This window comes from Sus scrofa, chromosome 12 (assembly GCF_054392235.1).
Source record: "Sus scrofa isolate SSC_HxYL_T2T_F1_AM1 chromosome 12, Sscrofa_HxYL_maternal_Yorkshire_Landrace_v2.0, whole genome shotgun sequence".
Taxonomy (NCBI): Eukaryota; Metazoa; Chordata; class Mammalia; order Artiodactyla; family Suidae; genus Sus; species Sus scrofa.
In genome coordinates, this window is record NC_139394.1 from 6,158,630 (window position 1) to 6,181,528 (window position 22,899).

The 22,899-nt window shown below is 41.9% G+C and overlaps 1 protein-coding gene across 1 annotated transcript; it reads left to right on the forward strand.

Moving 5' to 3' along the window:
- Positions 1 to 120: 120 nt before the first annotated feature.
- On the forward strand, positions 121 to 13,817 carry SUMO2 (small ubiquitin like modifier 2). The gene is given in 4 exon segments (NM_213984.2): positions 121 to 265; positions 1,865 to 1,996; positions 8,411 to 8,482; positions 13,133 to 13,817. Coding segments are annotated over 4 exon segments (288 nt in total). The 5' UTR covers positions 121 to 244; the 3' UTR covers positions 13,196 to 13,817.
- Positions 13,818 to 22,899: the final 9,082 nt, after the last annotated feature.

Consider the following 22,899-nt stretch of genomic DNA (forward strand, 5'->3'; position numbering starts at 1 on the left):
GGGTGGGGGTGGTTATGTAAGCGTTGCGCGCTCCCGCGAGGCGGCAACCAATGAGAAGCTGCGGAGGCTCGTGCTCGCGCACGCAGGGTGGGGGGAGGGAGCGCACGACGTGCGCGCGCCCTCTCCCTCCTCCACCGCTGCCGCCTCCTTCTTCTGCCGCTCCTGGTGCTGCTTGTGTGCTCGTTCGGTGCGGACCTGGTACCTCTTTTGTGAAGCGGCAGCTGAGGAGACTCCGGCGCTCGCCATGGCCGACGAAAAGCCCAAGGTGAGCTCGGCGCCGGCCTCCTCGCCTCGCCGCGCGGCCGGGGTCACGGTGCGGGCCGGGGTCCGGCCCGAGCCCGCCGCGGGCTCCCCGCGCCTTCCCGGGCCCCCCACGGGGCGGCCGCGGCTCAGGCCCCGGCGCTCCGCGCCATTTTCCTCCCTCCCCTCTTCCTCCCTCCCGCGCCGGAGGAGGCCCCGCCGCCCTCCCCCGCCCCCGGCCGCCTCGGAGTGCGCGCCGGGCGCGAGTTGGGCGGGCAAATCGCGGACGCCCGCGGGCCCACCGGCCGCGAGCGGGGCTTCTCGGGCCCGGCCGGGCGGGCGCGCGTGACGAGGGGCGTTAGGGCGCGCGGTGTCCCCACCCTCCGCGGACCCTGCGCCGGGCCGCGGCGGGTGTTGCCGCCTCGGTGGTGGCGGGGAGTTCCCTCCGCCCCGGGCTTCCCCCCTCAGGGGTCGGGGCCGCGGGCATCTGGGGACCCCTGCCCCGGGCCGCCCTGGCCGGGTGAAGGCTCGGGGCGAATCAATGAGCAGCCGATGGGTTGGAAGCCGGATGCCCGTCTGGCCGTCGTGAGGGGCCGGGGATTGGGGATTCCCGGGGAGTATTTCCCACTTTTTTGGTGAGGCTGGGCAGGGGCTTTTCCTTGGGTCCTAGATAACCCCTAAGCTGCCGAGACCATGTGGTTTTGAGAAGTTGGAGGCAGATGTACGAGCAGAGAGACTTTGTAGGGCTTAACTTTTTAAACGCGGGTTTTGAGGCGCTGGGAGGCTTCTCCCTGGAGGACTAGGGCACACACTTCTTCCTGGCACACGGGCTACTTTCTTTGAGTTTGTTTTGTGACACCGCCTCCCTTCTGAAGAGATTTAAGGGCAACAGAGTTCCTTCTATACTTGATTTTGGTAAACTTCAGATTGGGTCGAAATCTACAAGGAAGACTTGCAATATAACAGCATTTGACTCATGACAACAAAGGGGAGGGGAGAATAAGCTCCCAACTAAAAATAAACAAAAATGAAGCTGCTCGTAGAGGCGAACAATAATAGTGGTTCTGAGTTATTACCGTTGCTTCGAAGAGAATCAAAGGATATTCTTCAATTAAGGTGGTTTTTTTTTTAAATCTACTTTGAGGTTTGTTATTAAACTGAATTTGGTAACTTTTTAACAGAGTCGTCTTAGAGTTTTGAATTGCAAGCTCTAGATTTTTTTCTTGCATTCTGTACTCTTAAGTACTTTGAAGAGAGACGATGCTTGTTTTTAATCTTTTTAGAGGAAAGGTATATTCTGAGAGATATGAAATATGTCATTAAAAAAACTCAGATTCAAGAGGGCATTGCAGTAAATTGAGTGGGACCTATCTTCGAAGATCGATTGTTGACAAGAATAGTATTGGATGTAGACTGCTTTTGTGTTTCTCTGACAGCTGTTTAATATTGTTGCTTTGGGATTTCTCATCTTTCAGACTGATTTCAGCAGCTGAAAACAACTGTATTCTTTTATCATAGAGAATGAGAAACCTGTTGATTTCCGAAGCAACTTGGGCTGCTGCTGCTTTGTATGGTGTTTGTTTTCCACATTTTCCAAATTATGCTTTTCTTTTTCTTTCAACAGGAAGGAGTCAAGACTGAGAACAACGATCATATTAATTTGAAGGTGGCGGGGCAGGATGGTTCTGTGGTGCAGTTTAAGATTAAGAGGCATACACCACTTAGTAAACTAATGAAAGCCTATTGTGAACGACAGGTGAGGAATTGACATGTGTACTTCCACTGAATAAAGCTTATTTTAAAAGAACAAACCTTATTTTCTTAAGAATAGAAACTAGATTAGCGTAATATGACAATAGACTGTCTTTGCTAGAATGAATAGGTACTTATATACTTTACCCATCAGTTTTTATCATACACTTGGTTTGCTGATTCTTCATGAAACCCCTTAGGGTGTTTCGGTTAATAATCATATATGATTCTGATTCTATGCCAGAATTGGATCAAGTTATTTTCACAACACGTGCTTTGTTCCCAAGGGCATGTAATTTTACTTTTATAAGAAAATAAGAATGAACTTTCTTAAAATCTTGTCAGGCTCTTATTTATCCATTTAAAATTTGCCTTCTGTCATATTTATGTTTGGAGTATTTTAGCCAATTTGGAAATAACATTAAATGTGAGTTTAAGGACATTGCAGTTTTCCTAAAGCATGTAAAACTGTAGTATTTTCTTTTTACACTAGTAGTAGGGATCAAGACATTTAACCGCCTGAGCCACACATAAACATTCCTATGTTGTAGGGACATTTGAATTTGACTCAGAAAATAGTAAATTTTTTACATTAAGAGGAAGTAGAAATGAACAGATGCTGGGAGGTAAATATTAGCTATAAGGCAAAGACGCTTCCTTTTGTGATGTTGAGTCTAACAACACAAAGACAACTTTAAAGATGAATTTTGCAGGTATAGCAGGAACTCTGGTAGAGGAGTTAATCCAACAGTAACCTGTCAGAAGTATTTTTTCTTGTACCACTCTGACTGTATAATGTATAAAAATTTGGAAAATTATTTTGTTAGATGAAAACAACTTATCTACATTGTAGTTTGTCCTCCTGAAAATAGGTTCAAAATGGAATAAGGTTAAAACCTCTACAAATTGGGAAATTGCGTTTCAGTTGATAATTGTACTTTCTCCATGAGACTGAAGGGCATTTTAATGAAACTGAAGTTTTAAACTTCTTTTTGAGTTTGAAGCTTTATTTATAACGTAATAAAATAATACTGTGGTTTTAATTTCTTAACGTCATACATAAACTTTTCCTCATAGTTCCGAACAGATACAGTCTTAAGTTGTATCTCTTAAAGAATTTTGATGAAATCCTTTTTAACAGTAAATATGTATTTATTAATTGTGCTAAAGAGTTTCTGTGCTGACATTCACTGTATTTGAACACTAGTGCCCCTTCAGGTTACCGAGGGGATTTTAAAAAGTGATCATTTAGTGGGATTTTTATGTAGCAAAACCTTATACAAAATAGAAACTGGTGCTTAGATTTAGTGGCTTTTAACAGAATTCTCTGCATATCTTGCTTAACTTTTTTCTAATTGCTACTAAATTTTAGTTTTTCAGTGGTCATATTTTTTGATGTTGACCCTGAAAATTTTCAAATTTAGAGCAAAGTTTAAAGAACTTAACATTGAATACCCATGAGTCTGCCTAGATTCACCATTAAAAGTTTACTGTACATGTCCATTGATAACCTTCTACCCATCCTAAAATGGTCATATTTCAGACTTCCTATTTCTTGTAGAGGCCCCAAAGGAGCTTTTTAATCATCTGATATTTACCAGATGCCTTTGTGCCGGAATATTATACTTGCGCCAGAAAAACAAATAGCATATCTGCTGTATTCCAGATTATCCTTATAGGAAATTTTCCTGTAAGATCTAGTCAGTAAGTCAATTTTTTTTTTTTTTTTAGTTTTCCTGCTATGTTAAATTTACTGTATGACCCAGTGTAAATCACGTCTTCTTTGAATTAGGCATAAGGTTGGGGGATTAGTTGGGCCACTCTCCATTTGCTCTAGAGGTAAAACAACATTGGTAATCCAGAAAAAATGTAATTCTACTACATATCTGTTGGAATGTAAATATGATTGGAAAATATTATCCAGGAAGAATTTGGAAAGATATTTATTCCTATTTTCCTGTTAAATTGAGGGTAACCTCAGTTTTGAGTGAAACAGATTCCTGTTTACTTTGCAAATAGTTTCTCTGGTTCTGAGATGGAACCAGTTGAAGTATCTAATTGGGCTTCCCTCCTTTTTAAGTGTAGGTAAAGCCATTTAAAGCCTAAAATATTTATCTGGCATAATTTGCACAGCTAAAGTTTTTTTGGCAGGTGAGAATTTTTGACAAAGGATTTCCTATCAAGGTTAATTGAATTGCTCGTATTTACTTTCTAATGAACTTATTTTGCATTGATCTCTGGAGAAATTCCGGTGAATGGCTAATAGTCATCTCAAACTAAACTTGAAGAGGATTCTTATTCTACTAGTTGATCTCTGGGGTGTCCGCACTCACTAAATAGCACCATTCTACATCTAGCCGTGAGGTCAAAACCTTAAGAGTCTTTCTTGATGCATCATAACTCATGAAATACATCAGCAAATTCTGTTTTCACTTGTGCTGTTCAGTAAGTAGCCACAAGCCACATGTGGCTGTTTGCCACTTGAAATGTGGTTAGTCCAAATTGAGATACACCGTAAAGTGTAAGATATATCCAGCTTTTTGAGAACTGTGTGAAAAAAAATAAACATCTCATTTTTTATTTTTATTTTTTTGTATTTTTTAGGGCTGCATCCAAGGCATGTGGAAATTCCCCAGGCTAGGGGTCAAATTGGATCTGTAGCTGCTGGCCTACGCCACAGCAAAGCGAGATCTGAGCTGCATCTGTGACTTACACCACAGCTCATGGCAACGCCAGATGTTTAACCCACTGAGCAAGGCCAGGGATCAAACCTGCATCCTCATGGATACTAGTTGGGTTTGTTACTGCTGCGCCACCACGGGAACTTTGTTTTTTGTTGTTGTTGTTGAAATATCTCAGTTTTTAACATGTCGATACATGTTTAAATGGTAGTATGTTGTGTTAAAAACGTTTTTATTAGTCATTTAGCTATTTTTAACTTTTTAACGTGGCAACTAGGAAAAAAATTATATGGCTCGCATGTTTCTTTTTTTTTCTTTTCTTTTTTTTTTTTTTTTTTCAGGGCTGCACCCACAGCATATGGAAGTTCCCAGGCTAGGGGTTGAATTGGAGCTGTAGCCGCTGGCCTGCACCACAGCTCACAGCAATGCCGATCTTTAACCCACTGAGTGAGGCCAGGGATCAAACCTGCATCCTCATGGATTCTACTCAGATTTGTTTCCACTAAGCCACAACAGGAACTCTCTGGCTCGCATATTTTTATCTGATAGTGCTGAGCCATCCATTTTATTCTGTTTTTGATCAATTATCATCTCACACATCTCTGATTAATTCAAAGTGCCCCTGTTCCCATTACTCAGTCTTCTCACTCTTTGGGGTTTTTTGGTTTGGTTTGGTTTTTGCATTGGTTATTTTCTTTCTGTGCTAAAATGGAAGCTCCACAAGTAATAGGGCCTTTTTATTCACTATTTCTCTAGATCCTAGACCAGTACCCAGGATATAGAATGTGTTCAAACGATTGTAGTTAGAGAACATTCAAACTGGTATCTCCAAAGGTTGGTTTTTCGTTAAGTTTTTCATTCACATGTAGAAATAGTTTATATTAGTCACACATCCTTCAGTTAGCTGATTGAGACCATCGTGTTCATTCTAGTGTGGATTTACATTGTTTACTGGAGTGTCACATGGTTTCAGGGAGAAGAGAATAATTGGTTTAGTCCAGTTCATTTTTGTGAAATGAGAAATGGGGACCTGAAGAGATAACCTCATGCAGCTCTTGAGGGGCACAACTCTAAAGCTCAGGGATGAGATTTACCAAAAGAGGAAACCAGGTACTGCTTTAAGGCAAATTCATTGCTTGAATTTACATAATTTATGGTATTTTTAAAGGCAAGTTTGCTGAATTTTTGGACTCGATCTCTAATGAAATAAGAGCTTTTATTGATCAAGAAAAGTATAAAAATGAGTAGCAATAAAGGAGTACAGTTTGCATGTGTTCTGCCCCCCCCCCTCATTTTGAATGGCCACACTGTTGACCTTGTGACCTTACCAGTGGATATAGTGAAGGAAAAATCCAGTGTGTAGAAGGTACTTACTAGTATTTTGCTGAAGCAAGGAATCTCCAATGGAGTGTTTGTAAGTATATAATACTTAATATTACCAGGTTGGCATTGAATTCTTTTTTTTTTTTTTCAGCGATTTAAAAAATTTTTTATTTTTTCACTATAGCTGGTTTGCAGTGTTCCGTCAGTTTTCTACTGTACAGCACGTTGACCCAGTTACATATACATAATATAGATTCATCTGAAGTGATTATGATTTTTTTTTTTCCCCACTGTACAGCAAGGAGATCAAGTTATCCTTAAATGTATACATTTTTTTCCCCCACCCTTTGTTCTGTTGCAATATGAGTATCTAGACGTAGTTCTCAATGCTACTCAGTAGGATCTCCTTGTAAATCTATTCTCAGTTGTGTCTGATAACCCCAAGCTCCCGATCCCTCCCACTCCCTCCCTCTCTCATCAGGCAGCCACAAGTCTATTTTCCAAGTCCATGATTTTCTTTTCTGTGGAGATGTTCATTTGCGCTGGATATTAGATTCCAGTTATAAGTGATATCATATGGTATTTGTCTTTGTCTTTCTGGCTCATTTCACTCAGTATGAGATTCTCTAGTTCCATCCATGTTGCTGCAAATGGCATTATGTCATTCTTTTTTATGGCTGAGTAGTATTCCATTGTGTAGATATACCACATCTTCCTAATCCAGTCATCTGTTGATGGACATTTGGGTTGTGGCATTGAATTCTTGGTTACTTCGTAATCACGAACTAAATTTGAAAGTCATGAGGAATGAATTAAAGATTATGTATGTCACCTACCTGGTGGGGGATTGCTTGTATTCCTCAAGACAAGGGCTGGTCTGAAAGTGGTATGTGTCAGGAGACTGGAGTTTTAAAGGAAAGCAATATGACACTCATGTTATAGGTAGTTTTAAAGACCAAATCAGTGAATCCCTATTAAATAAGGGAATACAAATCTTAAGTGTTTATTGAACACTTTATTTCAATATTTTTAGTCCTAGGAATTCAGTTTAATTTTCTCTTAAATAGCAGTTAAAGCAGGAGTTTGTGTAATAATAATTATAGTTTATAATTTGAGCATGATAAAGGAATGACTAAGATGCTTCATAGGAAGCAGTTTTTCGAGTTAAAATAATTCACAGCATACCTCCAAAGGTACTTTGTTTTACTCTGTTCTCATTTGGCTGCAGTTACCAACAGTTTATGATTGTGCTCCTTTTCCCCATCCTTTTTTTTTTTTTTTTTTCCTTTCTGCCATTTCTTGGGCCTTTCCCGTGGCACATGGAGGTTCCCAGGCTAGGGGTCGAATCGGAGCCATAGCCTCTGGCCTATGCCAGAGTCACAGCAACGTGGGATCCGAGCCACGTCTGCAACCTACACCACAGCTCACAGCAACACCAGATCCTCAACCCACTGAGCAAGGCCAGGGATCGAACCTGCAACCTCATGGTTCCTAGTCGGATTCGTTAACCACTGTGCCACGATGGGAACTCCCCTTTTTCCCATCCTTATGTGAGGTAGATAATGCTTGCTAAATGAAATATTGGCGTCCCCTCTGCAGAAGGGCCATATTTAGGCTCATTCATCTCCTTAAATGCATATAAACATTTCTTGAAACTGTAGTAATAGAATTTTTAAATACCCTTTTTTTTGTAATAAAGCTCCCCAATTTAGCTTTGCATTTATTTTCAAATAAAAGTAGAAAATGAACCATAGTTAGATGGATATTGCTTTTCCCATCAGGGCTTAGTACCTATCATGTGCAAGAGGTATAGTATATAACTAAGTCTAGGTTCCTATCCCTCTGAAAACTTATTTTTTAGTGTAAGGTTGACAGATAAATTGCAGGTTTGGGTAAATACAAAGGAGAAAATGAAAAAGCAAGTGCTTTTGAGCTATTTCAGGATTTTCATGGATGTGGATTGTGGTCTTATCGATGATCTTAGGAACCAGTTATTGCCTTGTACTCTGGTGGAAATGTCCTGACTGCCCAAGGATGAGAATTTTTGAATTTGCCTGTGGTGTGCCGGGTTAGGACAAAGTTTTAGTCATACCTTTTAGGTGACTTCAGTTTTCATTACTATTAAGGGTTTTGTTTTTCTTGGGAGTGCTTTTTAACACACATTGAGGAATGTTGCTGTGTGCACTTGTTGCTTTTTACAAGATTAAAGAAAAAACAGTATTTTTCCAATGAAAATGAAATACTTTAAATAAAAATTACCCCAAATCATTTAGCGAACATAGAAATGTTAACATTGTTGATGATCATTTATTTAGGGCTTTCTTTTAATACATTAATGTTTATGGCCAAATATGCATGTAGTTTTAGTTTTTACTATTTTTTGCATTCTTACTGCTTTTAAACTTTTTATCCAGGGTTTGTCAATGAGGCAGATCAGATTCCGATTTGACGGGCAGCCAATCAATGAAACAGACACACCTGCACAGGTAAAAATCTCTTTGTGCTAATTAAAACCAATGTTTTTTAATATTTTTTCAACAGCTTTGTTAATTTGTGAACTCCTAGTCATTGGAATATAGTTCTTTGCCATAGTTCAAAGCTGTGTAAAATATGGCCAAAAGGGAATAGAAAGAAAAAAATAGAAATAGATTCAGGGAAGTGCCAGTGGTTTTTATTTATTTATTTTTTGTTTTGTTTTGTCTTTTTAGGGCCACACCAGCAGCATTTGGAGGTTCCCAGGCCATGGGTTGAATCAGAGCCACAGCTGGCGGCCTACACCAGAGCCACAGCAACACCAGATCTGAGCTGCGTCTGACCTACACCACAGCTCCCGGTAATGCCGGATCCTTAAACTGAGCAAGGCCAGGAATCGAACTCGAATCCTCATGGTTGCTGGTCGGGTTCATTAACCACTGAGCCACAATGGGAACTCCACTAGTGGTTTTTAAATATCTGGTTATAACTTAGTAAAACTAGTAGGTCACTTTACTTTAAGCCGTATTTTTTCTCTTGCGAGCATTATTTGGATAAAATAATTAAAATTCTTGTCTGTTGTTTTAGGATGTTGTTTTCCTTTTGTTTTCATTGCAGTAACTTTAATTATGCTCAAGGTTCCCCACAAGCGATTTGTGGCTGTTTTGCTTTTGTTTCTGTTTTTTTTTTTTTAGGGTCGCACTGGAGGCATATGGACGTTCCCAGGCTGGGGTTGAATCAGAGCTATAGCTGCTGGCTTACGCTACAGCCACAACAGCGCTGGATCCTTGACACACTGAGTGAGGCCAGGGATCAAACCTGCATCCTCACGGATACTAATCGGATTCATTTCCACTGTGCCACAAGGAAACTCCCCAGTTGGCTGTTATCCTAACCATTTTAGCTCTTCACACTGAATTCTCTTTTACCTGTACTTCTGAACGGAAGGGAACTCGTGATTGCAGCTGCAAGTCTCTTGATAGTTTATGTTTGACAGGGCTGTTGATAATAGGTAACTTTCCAAACCCTTACTATAAAAGATGTTGCCCAAAAAAAGAGTTCCCATCATGGCCCAGTGGTTAACGAATCTGACTAGGAACCATGAGGTTGCAGGTTCCATCCGTGGCCTTGCTCAGTGGGTTAAGGATCCGGCATTTCGGTGATTTGTGGTGTAGGCCGGCAGCTACAGCTCTGATTAGACCCCTAGCCTGGGAACCTCCATATGCCGTGGGTATGGGCCTAGAAAAGTAAAAAAAAAAAAAAAAAAAAAAAAAGATGATGCCTGATCCCTTAATCTCTTTACATATCTCTTCAGTTGTTTGTTCACTTTGTAAGGGACCCACTGAGCTACCTTTTTTTTTGGTCTTTCGTCAAAAGGGCTGCCCTCAGGCATGTGGAGGTTCCCAGACTAGGGGTCTAATCAGACTACAGCTGCCAGCCTACCCATAGCAACACAGAATCTGAGCCGTCTGCGACAAACACCATAGCTCACAGCAGTGCCAGATCCTTAATCCACTGAGCGAAGCCAGGGATCAAACCCACAACCTCACAGTTCCTAGTTGGATTCATTTCCATTGCGCCATGATGGGAACTCCTGAACTACCTTCTATAGCAGAAGCTTTTTGTTTCTTTTTACCTTCTGAAGTTCCCTTTAAGGCTTCCAGTTTTGAAAAATACATATTTTGATAGCAGAAATTTATTTTATTTCTTTTTAGGGCCACACCTGTGGCATGTGCAATTTCCCAGACTAGGGGTTGAATCAGTCAGCTATAGCTGCCAGTGTGTACTACAGCCACAGCAACACAGGATCCACACCTTACATGCGACCTGCACAACAGCTCTTGGCAACACTGGATCCTTAACCCACTGATCAAGGCTAGAGATCGAATCCGTATCCTTGTGGATACTAGTTGGGTTTATTAACACTGAGCCACAGGGGAACCCTTTGGTAGCAGAAATTTAAATTGGAACCCTCGTACTTTTAAATTTGATTTATCATCCGATAAAAACTAAAAAATGATTGACGTTCTCCACTGGCCTAGCGGTTAAAGGATTTGGTGTTGTCACTGCTGTGCTTTGGGTTCGATCTCTGAACCGGGAGCCTCTGCATGCTATGAGCACAGCCAAAAACTACCCAGAAAACTAGAAATGTGATAAATATGGTAGAAGGGAAGCAGAACATCCAAATTATGTTGTTGATAATCTTCAAAATTTTGAGATGTGTGTGTTATACTTGAGGGAAGAATACTGTAAAGAAAATTCCCTTAGCCAGTCTCTAAGAAGCAGTTATAATATGTGGCCACAAGGAGGAGCTGAATTCTCGCAGTGAATGAGAAAGAGTTCTCTTATCCTTTGATGGCATTTTAAGTTTCACTATAAAACAACTCTCCAGTAGTTTAATTTCTCAATGAATAGGCTGAAGACTAGAATTGATGCTTTTAAAATATTAAAGAAAAGCCAGTATGTAAAACTCTGATGATGAAAATGTATGCATTTTCTGTCTTTTGAAGCCTTAACCCATCACCAAAAAAAGTTTTGGGACTTGTCTGTTATATTAGCTACAAATAAAGTATGAGGAGGATTTTTTCAGAACGGCATTGATTAAAATCTAACCAAATTTGTAATTGAACGCATTTTATTATTATCACTATTATTATTATTGCTTTTTAGGGCTGCACCTGTAGCATATGGAGGTTCCCAGGCTAAAGGTCTAATCGGAGCTACAGCTGCCGGCCTGCTCTACAGCCACACCAGATCAGAGCCACATCTGTGACCTACACCGCACCTCGCGGCAAGGGATGGAACCCGCAACCTCATGGTTCCTAGTTGGATTTGTTTCTGCTGCACCAGGACAGGAACTCCTAAAAATCTGTTTTTGCTCATCACCCTTTCCTTACTGCATAGTGGTAACCACTATCTTGTGCATAGACAGGGATATCTTCATGTACAAATACACACAAACCTTTGTTTTTGCTGTTTTTAGGGCCTCACCCTTGGCATTTGGAGATTCCAGGCTGGGGGTCAAATCGGAGCTGCAGCTGCTGGCCTACACCACAGCCACAGCAACACCAGATCTGTAACCCATGGAGTAACGCCAGGGATCAAACCCAGGTCCTCATGGATATTAGTTGGGTTTGTTACTGCTGAGCCACGCTTGGGAATTCCCACAGACTTTTTAAAAAAGTGATCGTATGTATTTATTTTTGTAGGTGCGGAATAGATATGTTAATATAGGTTGCTTGTGAAGGATATAAGCAGGTAGGCATGAGGGCTCTGCCCTGAGAACTAAATGGGCTACATTTTCATAATCAGAGGAAAGGTGAGGGAGGGAAGACTACTTTCTCCCTCTTCCTTTGTAAAGATGTTGCAGGAAAGTGGGGCGTGAGAAGATGGTCATGTCCCAGGTCTCATTCAGGTTCTATGGACAGGCCTCAAGAAAGAATTTAAAAGAGCAAGCCATGGGGAGTTCCATCACGGCTCAGCAGTAATGAACCTGAGTATCCGTGAGGATGCGGGTTTGATCCATGGCCTTGCTCAGTAGGTTAAGGATCCAGCTTCAGACCCTGCTTTGCTGTGGCTGTGGCATAAACTGGCAACTACAGACCCCTAGCCTGGGAACTTTCATATGCCTCAAATGCAGCCCTAAAAAGACAAAAAAAACAAAAACAAAAACAAAACAAAAGAAGAACAAGCCATAGTAAAGTGAAAGCAAGTTTATTTAGAGAGATACCATTCCACAGGCAGAATGCAGTCCATCTCAGAGGGCAAAAGCAGCCTGCTACCTAGTTTTTAGATTATGTTTTTAGCCTAATACTGTATTTCCATTTCTGTATATATAAATCTACTTGTTCTCTAATAATAGCTACATATATTCCATGTATGCCTTGCTATATTTCTTAGAGGTTTTGATAGGTTATTTTCACATTTTGCTCATCTAAACATTGCAAGGAGAGCCTTTGTCTATATCGCTCTTACTTTCAGTAGTTAAAATTGCGATGATTTGACTCTTGGCCATCCTCAGCTTTTTAACTTAAAAACTCAGTTTTCTATAATCTTCAAAAAAGACAGAGGAGTTCCAGTTGTGGTGCAGCAGAAGCAAATCTGACTAGTAACCATGAGGTTGCGGGTTTGATCCCTGGGCTCTCTCAGTATGTTAAGGATCCAGTGAGATGTGGTGTGGGTCACAGACTCGGCTCAGATCTTACGTTGGTGTGGCTGTGGCATAGGTCGGAGGCTATAGCTCTGATTAGACCCCTAACCTGGGAACCTTCATATGCCGTAGGTGTGGCCCAAAAAAGCAGAAAAGAAAAGAAAAAAAAGACGAAACCTGGGTCTGGTGCTACTCTAAGCTGTGGGACTTCTAAAGCAATGAGCACTGGGATTTCTCTTTGTGGCACAGTGGAAGTGAATTCCACTAGTATCCATGAGGATGTGGGTTCAATCCCTGTCCTTGCTCAGTGGGTTAAGTATCTCATCTTGCCATGAGCTTTGACCCCTAGCCTGGGAATTTCCATATGCCACAGGTGCCTAGAAAAGCAAAAAATTAAAATAAAATAATGAACACTGGAATTGGGTGGAACTTGGGCAGTTTCTGTTTAAGTCTCAGTTAATAAATTTTAAGAGCTGAATAAACAATGGCTGATTTGGTTTTTTTCTCATGCTAGTTGGAAATGGAGGATGAAGATACAATTGATGTGTTCCAGCAGCAGACAGGAGGTGTCTACTAAAAAGGGAACCTGCTACTTTACTCCAGAATTCTGTTCCTCCAGACCAAGAAGACATTCTCAATTAGAAAAACACAATTTGGTTCTACCACATCCTGACTACTACAGTATAGTTTTCTCTATTCTTTCATTTTCCCCTTCCCCATTCCTTTATTGTACATAAAGTAACTGGTGTATGTGCACAAGCATATTGCATTTTTTTTTTAAACTAAATGGCCAATGGTATGTTTTGATTGACATCAAATGGAGATGGGATGGGGAAAAATACTGGTTCTGTGAAAATACCCCCTTTCTCCATTAGTGGCATGCTCATTCATTTCTTATCTTTATATTCCAGTAAGTTATTTTGCTCTCACTGTTTAACAAAAAAAAAAAAAAAAAAAAAAAAAAAAAAAAGAACAACATAAAAATCCTTGCATATCTTGTTCGATTGGAGAATTTTAATGTTTTTCATTTATCATTGTAAAACCAAGGACAATTTTATAACTTTTTTGTACGTAGCTGTTACATGTAGGGCAATCTGTCTTTAAGTAGGGATAAATTACTCTAAAAGAAATGAATCCTAGATAGTTTTCCCTTCAAGTCAAGCGTCTTGTTGTTTAAATAAACTTCTTGTTTAAAATGAGCTGTTTTCTTTATTCTGAAGAATATCAAGTAGAAAGTTGGAGCTTAGAAAAAACATGGAATAGGCCTGCTGAAAGTAACATTTCAAGAAAAAGCTACATTGCGTTTCTGATAAGCTAATATAAAAGAATAATGAAGTTATTGAAATAGCAAGGGATGTTTCAGCCTCTTTTTTTTTTTTTCAAAAAATTTAGGCAGTCCCAAACATGCAACTTTATTAGCAAAATAATTGGGTCATAATGTGGATTTATTCCCAAGTTCTATGAGTTTTCTAAATCTTTTTAGGGCTGAACCTGCAGCACATGTATGTTCCCAGGCCAAGGGTTGAATTGGAGCTACAGCTGCTGGCCTACACCACAGCCACACCAGGTCCAGGCTGAGTTGGCAACCTACACCATAGCCTTATCCTTAACCCACTGAACAAGGCCTGGGGTTGAACCCATGACCTCATGGATGCTAGTCAGATTCGTTTCCACTGAGCCATGAAAGGCGCTCCCTTGAAATGATTTTTTTGAGGCGGAAAAAGAGGTCTTGTGCTTAAAAAAATTTTGAGAAAGATTATTTTTAGGCAGTGGTTTCCTTTGGCTGTGTGGCTGTGAGCAAGTCAATTTACCTTTCTGGGCCTCATTGTAAAATGATAGTTGGATTAGGTCAGTCCTTCCTAACCTTACATGTATCATGAAACACATTTAAAAGTGTATATTGCGGGAGTTCCCAACCTTGCTCAGTGGGTTAAGAATCCAGCATTGGCATGAGCTGTGATGTAGGCCAACAGGAGCATCTCCAGTTTGACCCCTAGGCTGAAAATGCAGATGCCGTAAAAAGACCAAAAAAAAAAAACAAAAACAATGCATATATAGCAGTTTTCACCATGGCGAAGTGGAAACTAATCTGACTAGGAACCATGATGTTAGAGGTTTGATCCCTGTCCTTGCTAGGTGGGTTAAGGATCCGGCTTTGCCATAAGCTGTGGTGTAGGTCGGCTTGGATCCCGAGTTGCTGTGGCTCTGGCGTAGGCCGGTGGCTACAGCTCCAAGACCCGTAACCTGAGAACCTCCATATGCCGCGGGAAGTGGCCCTAGAAAAGGCAAAAAGAAAAAAAAAAATAAAAAAACCTTGAATTTCCACCCTTATTACCAGTGTGGCATTTTTGGATCTAGTCCCCATGAACCATCCTGTGTTGTCATTGATTTAATTCACTCTGAGTCTGTTGCAATATGATTTTTTTTTGGCTTTTGTTTTTTGTTTTTTAGGGCCACACCTGCTGCATATAGAAGTTCCTAGGCTAGGGGTTGAATTGGAATTGTAGCCTTCAGCCTCTGCCACAGGCACAGCAACACAAAATCTGAGCTGAGTCTGCAACCTAACATCACAGCTCACGACAACACCAGATCCATAACCCACTGGCCAGGGATCCAACCCAAGTCATGGATACTGGTTGGATTTGTTCTCATGTGCCACAATGGGAACTCCTTATATTTCCTGTTTCTATAATGAAAGCTTCCCTAGAAACAGCAAGAATTGCGTAGGTTTTTGGCTCTGTGTGTATATGAGTTAATCTTGAATCAACTGAAGTTTTATTTTCCTATATGTATAGCACTACCAACCTATTTTTACAATTTATATTGTGAAATAGTGTGAGAAGCCTGCCCCCAGAAATTCTTAGAAGAGATCAGGTAAGTATGTTTCTCTTGACTTGTTGATCTATGTTCTGTTTTTTGGGGGTTTTTTTTGTTTTTTTTTTTATCTTTTGTCTTTTCTAGGGCCACACCCATGGCATAGGAGGTTCCCAGGCTAGGGGTCGAATCAGAGCTGTAACTGCTGGCATACACCACAGCCACAGCAATGCCAGATCTGAGCCACGTCTGCGACCTACATCGCATCACACAGCAAAACCGGATCCTTAACCCACTGAGTAAGGCCAAGGATCAAACCTGCAACCTCTTGTTTCCTAGTTGGGTTCGTTTCCGTTGTGCCATGACGGGAACTTCCTGATCTATGTACTGTTAAGTAACAGAATTTTGAGTCCCGAAAATGAAAGTTAGGATTGAAATTCAAGGCAGAGAACTTTATCATGAAAAGATTATTTTATTTTATTTTCGTATTTTTTAGGGCCACACCTGGGGCATGTGGAGGTTCCCAGGTTAGGGGTCAAATCGGAGCTCCAGCTGCATGCCCCAGCCACAGCAACAGGGGATCCGAGCTGCATCTGCAACCTATGCCACACCTCCATCCAGATCCTTAATCCACTAAGCGAGGCCAGGGATGGAACCTGCATCCTTATGGATACGAGTCAGGATCATTACCACTGAGCCACGATGGGACCCCATATAATGGAAAGATTTTTGAATTTTTTTTTTTTTTTTTTTTTAAGGTTTTCATCACATACTTTTATTTTTATTTATTTTTTATTTTTTGTCTTTTGTTGTTGTTGTTGTTGCTATTTCTTGGGCCGCTCCTGCGGCATATGGAGGTTCCCAGGCTAGGGGTCCAATCGGAGCTGTAGCCACCAGCCTACACCAGAGCCACAGCAACTCGGGATCCGAGCCGCGTCTGCAACCTACACCACAGCTCACGGCAACGCCGGATCATTAACCCACTGAGCAAGGGCAGGGACCGAACCCGCAACCTCATGGTTCCTAGTCGGATTCGTTAACCACTGCGCCACGACGGGAACTCCCCTTGAATTTTTTTTGGTGTTTAATCAGAAGAATTTAAAATACTTTAAAAATGCTGAAAGTAGTTTTAGTATTTGAATTTTTTTGGCTTGAGAGTTTCAAATGATGGGAGTTAAACTGCTGTTTTGGTTAAGAAGTATAACAATTTAGCTAAATTCTTTCAGACTGAGCTTACATACCCCACATGTTTATATACTGAAAAGAGCAAATAGTATCTAAGCAAACAGTGTCTGTATAGGGAGATAATTTTTATTCTTTTTTTTTTTTTTTTTTTGGTCTTTTTTTGTTCTATTTAGGGCCACACCCGGGGCATATGGAGGTACCCAGGCTAGGGGTCGAATAGGAACTGCAGCTGCCAACCTGCACCACAGCCACAGCAACACATGTTCTGAGCCTCGTCTGTGACCTACACCACAGCTTATGGCAAAGTGGGATCCTTAACCCACTGAGCAAGGCCTGCAATCAAAACTAGTCAAGTTCATTAGTGGTAAACTGAGCCACACGGGGAACTCTCAGCTTGTACCTTTTATTCTATTCATTTTTTTTGTTTTTGTCTTTTTGTCTTTTCTAGGCCCGCACCTGCAGCATATGGAGGTTCCCAGGCTAGGGGTCTAATCAGAGCTGTAGCCGCTGGCGTACACCACAGCCACAGCAACGCCAAATCCAAGCTGCGTCTGTGACCTACACCACAGTTCACAGCAACGCAGGATCCTTAACCCACTGAGCGAGGCCAGGGATCGAACCTGCAACCTCATGGTTCCTAGTTGGATTGGTTAACCACCGCACCATGACAGGAACTATGATGCTTCAGCATTTTGATTATTCAAGTGATGATTTGAGAGTTAGTCCTGGCTGTATTAAGAAATATATGTGTGTTGGAGTTTCTGTTGTGGCTCAGCAATTGACGAACCCGACTAGCATCCATGAGGACAAGGGTTCAATCCCTGGCCTTGCTCAGTGGGTTAAGGATCCAGTGTTGCCACGAGCTGTGGTGTAGTTGCAGATGTGGCTCAGATCCCTCGTTCCTATGGCTCTGGCATAGGCCAGCGGCCACAGCTCCGATTGGACCCCTGGCCTGGGAACTTTCATATGCCACGGGTGTGGCCCTAAAAAAAGGCCAAAAAATATATGTGTGTGCTTTATGTGACTTTTGTCTGTGTAGTGGTTAACTAATGAAACAAGTTCCTCATAGTGACATAGAGTGTATATAAATAAGTTAAGAATTTAATCTTTTATTTGGAAAGTAGAGTGTTATTTCCCTGTAAGCAGTGACATGTGTGTAGGTATGAGATCATTTCAAAGTTTCCTACAACCTTAGGCCCTCTGTGAAAGTTTAAAGTTCAAGAATTTTCATGTAACATTTATTTTCTTTGCAATTGGTGCTCTTTCTTTCTTTCTTTCTTTCTTTCTTTCTTTCTTTCTTTCTTTTTTTATGGCCACACCCTCAGCATTGGGAAGTTCCCCTGCCAGGGACTGAATCTGAGGTAGCAGCTGTGCAAGGCCAGAATCTTTACCCCACTGCCCCAGGCCTGGGAATAGAACCTGGCCCTCTGCATTGACCCAAGCTGCTGCAGTCCGATCCTTAACCCACTGAGCCACAACTGGAACTCCTGTAATGGATACTTTGAAGACATATTATGTGGCTTACATTGCAACAAGTTACAGAATTTGGAATACAAGAGAATTTTCCCATTCTTTTCTGGGATGCCCTTTTAAGTTACTTGATGTGATTTTAGCAGTTATTTTTGCAAAAGTGGCTAAATTCACCCAGAACAGGACAGATAGATTAGATTTTTCCCCCCACTTGTTTGTTAAATAGAGAAATAGCTTGGAACTGGGGGAAGAAGACAGACTTAAACCAAATGATCTCATTCAGCCCCTAGTCTGAGAGGAGGAGGAAAATATAGACAGATGAATGAAGTTCTCCCTGTGTAATTCAGGAGTGACCAGAGGAGCACATCAGTCTCTTTTTGACTGACTTCACTCAGTATGAGAGTCTCTAGTTCCGTCCGTGTTGCTGCAAATGGCATTATTTTGTTCTTTTCTATGGCTTGGTAGTATTCTGCTGTGTATATATACAACATCTTCTTAATCCAACCATCTGTCGACGGACATTTAGGTTGTTTCCCATTTTGTTTAACTTTGAATAAAGAGAAGACAAGAATACGAAGTCAGAGTTCCCATTGTGGCGCAGGGGAAACGAATGCGACTGGCATCCATGAGGATGCGGGTTTGATCCTTGACATCACGCAGTGGGTTGGGGATCCAGTGTTGCTGTGAGCTGCTGTGTAGGCTGCAGATGCAGCTTGGATCCCGCATGGCTGTGGCTGTGGTGCAGGCCAGCAGATGTAGCTCCAGTTTGTCCCCTAGCCTGGGAACTTCCATGTGCCTCAAGTGTGGCCCTAAAAAGCAGAAAAAACAAAACAAGAGTATGACAAAGTCATTTCTTATATATGAGACCTCGAGTTTGGTTCATTTGTTTTATTTAATGGTAAGTGAGTTTTAAGAGGAAATAAACTCCTTGCCCTGTCTCTGTCAGTGGCATTGATCTTTTTTTTGGTGAGGATACAGCTAAGAAAAGAATGGACAGATGCACGCTAAATTTGGCTCTAGGAGTGACGGATGCAGAATGTATGTGTGAGTGATATACTTATGGGGCACCCGGTGGTACTGGGGTCGAGAAGTGAAACTTGTTAGAAATATTTGTTGGGCTGTTCATTAATTAAGTCACTTAACCAAGTTCAGAAGCACATGACTAGTATTTTCTTTTAATAATAAGGAAAAGAGGAGTTCCCGTTGTGGCTCAGTGGTTAACAAATTCGACTAGGAACCATGAGGTTGCAGGTTTGATCCCTGGTCTCACTCAGTGGGTTAAGGATTGCTATGAGCTGTGGTGTAAGTTGCAGACTCGGCTCGGATCCCTTGTTGCTGTGGCCCTGGTGTAGGCCGGTGGCTACAGCTCCAGTTAGACCCCGGGAACCTCCATGTGCCGTGGGAATGGCCCTAGAAAAGGCAAAGAGACAATAATAAAAATAATGAGTAGAAAATGTTAAAAATATGTATTAAACTATGGCTGAACATAAGCAGTTGCTATTCGTGTAGGTGAAAAGTAGTCAAATATCTGCAATTTTATAGGGTTCAACCTTATATTTGTGTATTGGATCACAATGAAAGATGCTATTCTAAGAGATTGGTTCCAACTGGGTTGTAGAAATCTAGACATAGTAAATCCCAGTAAGGTGGCCTTTGTAGATTGCCTGTTTCCTCTGGAATTTTGGAATAAATAGGGCAGGTTGAAATTATGGGGAACTGGAGTTCCCGTCATGGCTCAGTAGTTAACGAATCTGACTAGGAACCATGAGGTTTCGGGTTCGATCCCTGGCCTTGCTCAGTGGGTTAAGGACCTGGTGTTGCCGTGAGCTGTGGAGTAGGTTGCAGATGTGGCTCAGATCTCACGTTGCTGTGGCTCTGGCGTAGGCCAGCAGCTACAGCTCTGATTCGACCCCTAGCCTGGGAACCTCCATATGCCGCAGGAGGAGCCCAAGAAATGGCAAAAAGACAAAAAAAAAAAAAAAAAAAAAAAAGAAATTATGGGAAACTTAAAACACTTTGTCCTGTAGTAGGAAAGCTGGTACTGCTCAAGACAAAAATAGTTGCTTGGGAGCTAAGAGATGCTGCGTTAGGGAGTTCCCTGGTGATCCAGTGGTTAGGACTAGGTGCTTTCACCTCTGGGGTCTAGGTTTGATCCCTGATCTGGGAACTGAGATCCCATATCAAACTGCTGCATGCCTCGACCAAAAAAAAAAAAAAGAAAGAAAGGAAGAGATGCGTTAGTGCATATTATTAGTAGGCACAAGTGGTGGATAAAAACTTGCAGATTGTTCTGAGTAAGTTGTACATTGCATTCTTGAATAAAACTGTCCACACAGTCTGCAACAAATGTAAAAACCAACAGAATTCCTGTCTCTATTAAAGCAAAATTAATTAGGGCTTTAAACATTTTCTGACATCTTTTAAATAGTAAAGTGTTTTTGCCACTTGCTTGAGAACAATAGATTATGTTCTGAGGAACTCTGAGAATATCGGGTTTACAAAAACCTCTTGGGAAAGCTGATTACGAAGCTTTCTGACTTGTATTATAAATGGAAGAGTAATGCTTTGAATATAGTAGGCAAGTGGCAGTGTGGGACTAAAGGAAGTTGAAGAGGATCTATTGCTTTTATTTATTTTCCTTCTTTTTTTTTTAGGGCCACACCCACAGCATGTGGAGGTTCCCAGGCTAGGGGTCCAATCCGAGCTACGAATGCTGGCTTATGCCACAGCCACAGCAATGCCAGATCCGAGCCTCATCTGTGATATACACCACAGCTTATGGCAATGCTGGATCCTTAACCCACTGAGTGAGGCCAGGGAGTGAACCTACAACCTCATGGTTCCTAGTCAGATTCATTTCTGCTGTGCCACTCTGGGAACTCCTGCTTTTATTTTTTAATTTTTATTTTTGTCTTTTTAGGGCCACACCAGCAGTGTATGGAAGTCCCCCATCTAGGGGTCGAATCAGAGCTACAGTCGCTGGCCTCAGCAACACCAGATCTGGGCTGTGTTTGCAGTCTATAACACAGCTCTTGCGGCAACCCCGGATCCTTAACCCACTGAGTGAGGCCAGGGATCCAACCCCCAAGTCCTCATCGGTACTAGTTGTGTTTGTTTCTGCGGAGCCACAGTGGGAACTCCCAGGAAAAGCACTTTACATCTGTTACCTCGTCCACTCCTCACAGCTATGATGTCCAGACACTAGTCTATCCTTATTTTACAAATGAGGGAACTAGTGCTCAGAAAAAGTAAGAGTGGAGGTTAAAACCTGGGTTTCTCTTTGAGGACACTGAGCGAGCAACCACCATACTCTACTACCTCCTAGTTAGTAATTATGTGACTTTTTTTTTTTTTTTTTTTTTTTTTTTTTTTTTTTTTTTTTTTTTTAGGGCTGCAGGTGTGGCATATGAAAGTTCTCAGGCTAGGGGTCGAATCAGAGCTTCAGCTGCTGGCCTGTACCACAGTCATGACAATGAGGGATCTAAGCCATATCTGCCACCTAAGCCGAAGCTCACGGCAACACTGGATCCTTAAATTACTGAGTGAGGCCAGGGATTGAACTCTCTTCCTCGTGGATGCTAGTCGGGTTCTTAACCTGCTGAGCCACAAGAGGAACTCCCAATAATGATATGATTTTTGAGCCGGGGATGCATGCTGGGTTGGCCTGAAGAGGTTTGTTTTGTTTGTTTGTTTTAAGGTTTTGGAAATTTAGGCTTAGCCTTTAACAAGGGGGAGACTTTAATCCAAACAAGTGTGTGCTTCAAGCTTTTGTGGTAAGCCCTTAAAGACATGATCCTGCCTTATAGAAGAGAAGAACTTGTCTTTGGCTTTTCATGAACGTCTAGGAGGCGGCCACACAAAAAGGAATGTAGTTCACTTATGGAAATACTGAAATAGAGATCTGCCTTGAGTAATCGGCATGACGGGGAAGGCCTACCCCCTTGTTTGCCCAAGACTTTCCTATTATGATCTTGTAAACAGTCATTCCTGAACCCTCCAAGTGTGTCTGCATTTGTTGCAGGGATAGATTTAGCCAGACAGGTGGAAGAGTCATGACTTAAGGGTTATAAACAGCTGCAGAGGCCTGGGGTGCTTCCATAGTCTTAGCAGTAAGGGATGTGGCCATTCCCCAAAGCCGGGCGTTAACCAGACTTATTAAGCACAGGTCCTCAGATCGGAACGACTGTAATTTTGGTCTAGTGTATGCACCACCCATTACAGCTAAAGAGTAACAGTAAAATGTAAAGAATTTCCAATCGTTTTAGAAGGGATCATCTTCGCGTGCTTTCTGTTGCTGACTCATAGTGCTGCTGCTTTGGGACTGTCAGGTTTCCAAACAGGACACTTAGTAGGTATTCAGTTGTATACATGTCAATGTGTAGCAGTAATTTTCATCCCTTGGGGAGCATGACCTTGCTACCCACCTTGAGAAAGGCAAATAAATGAAAGATAAATTTGCCCTCGGCTTGCGGATTTCAACTCGCACACAGCGAGCTTTTCGCTTTATCAGGTAACTTTTTTAAGTGACAGGGAGCACAACTTGTACCGTGCGCGGGGCAGGTTTGTCCTTTATCCAATCATCACCGAGATTTGGGGGTGGGGGAGGGGAAACGTCCCTAGCTCTTCTCTGGCCAGGAAGGAGGCGGGTTTAGGCTGAGCAGGAGCAGCCTCGGCCTGTCGGGACGCCGCAGGGTGTTTGGCACTCCCAGGGACCAATGGAAGCTTACAGGTCCATTTGAATCGGCCAATGATGTCGGGGCAGGGGCGGGGCTTGGAGGCCCTATAAAGGCGGCGACCCAGCGGGCTGTCGGT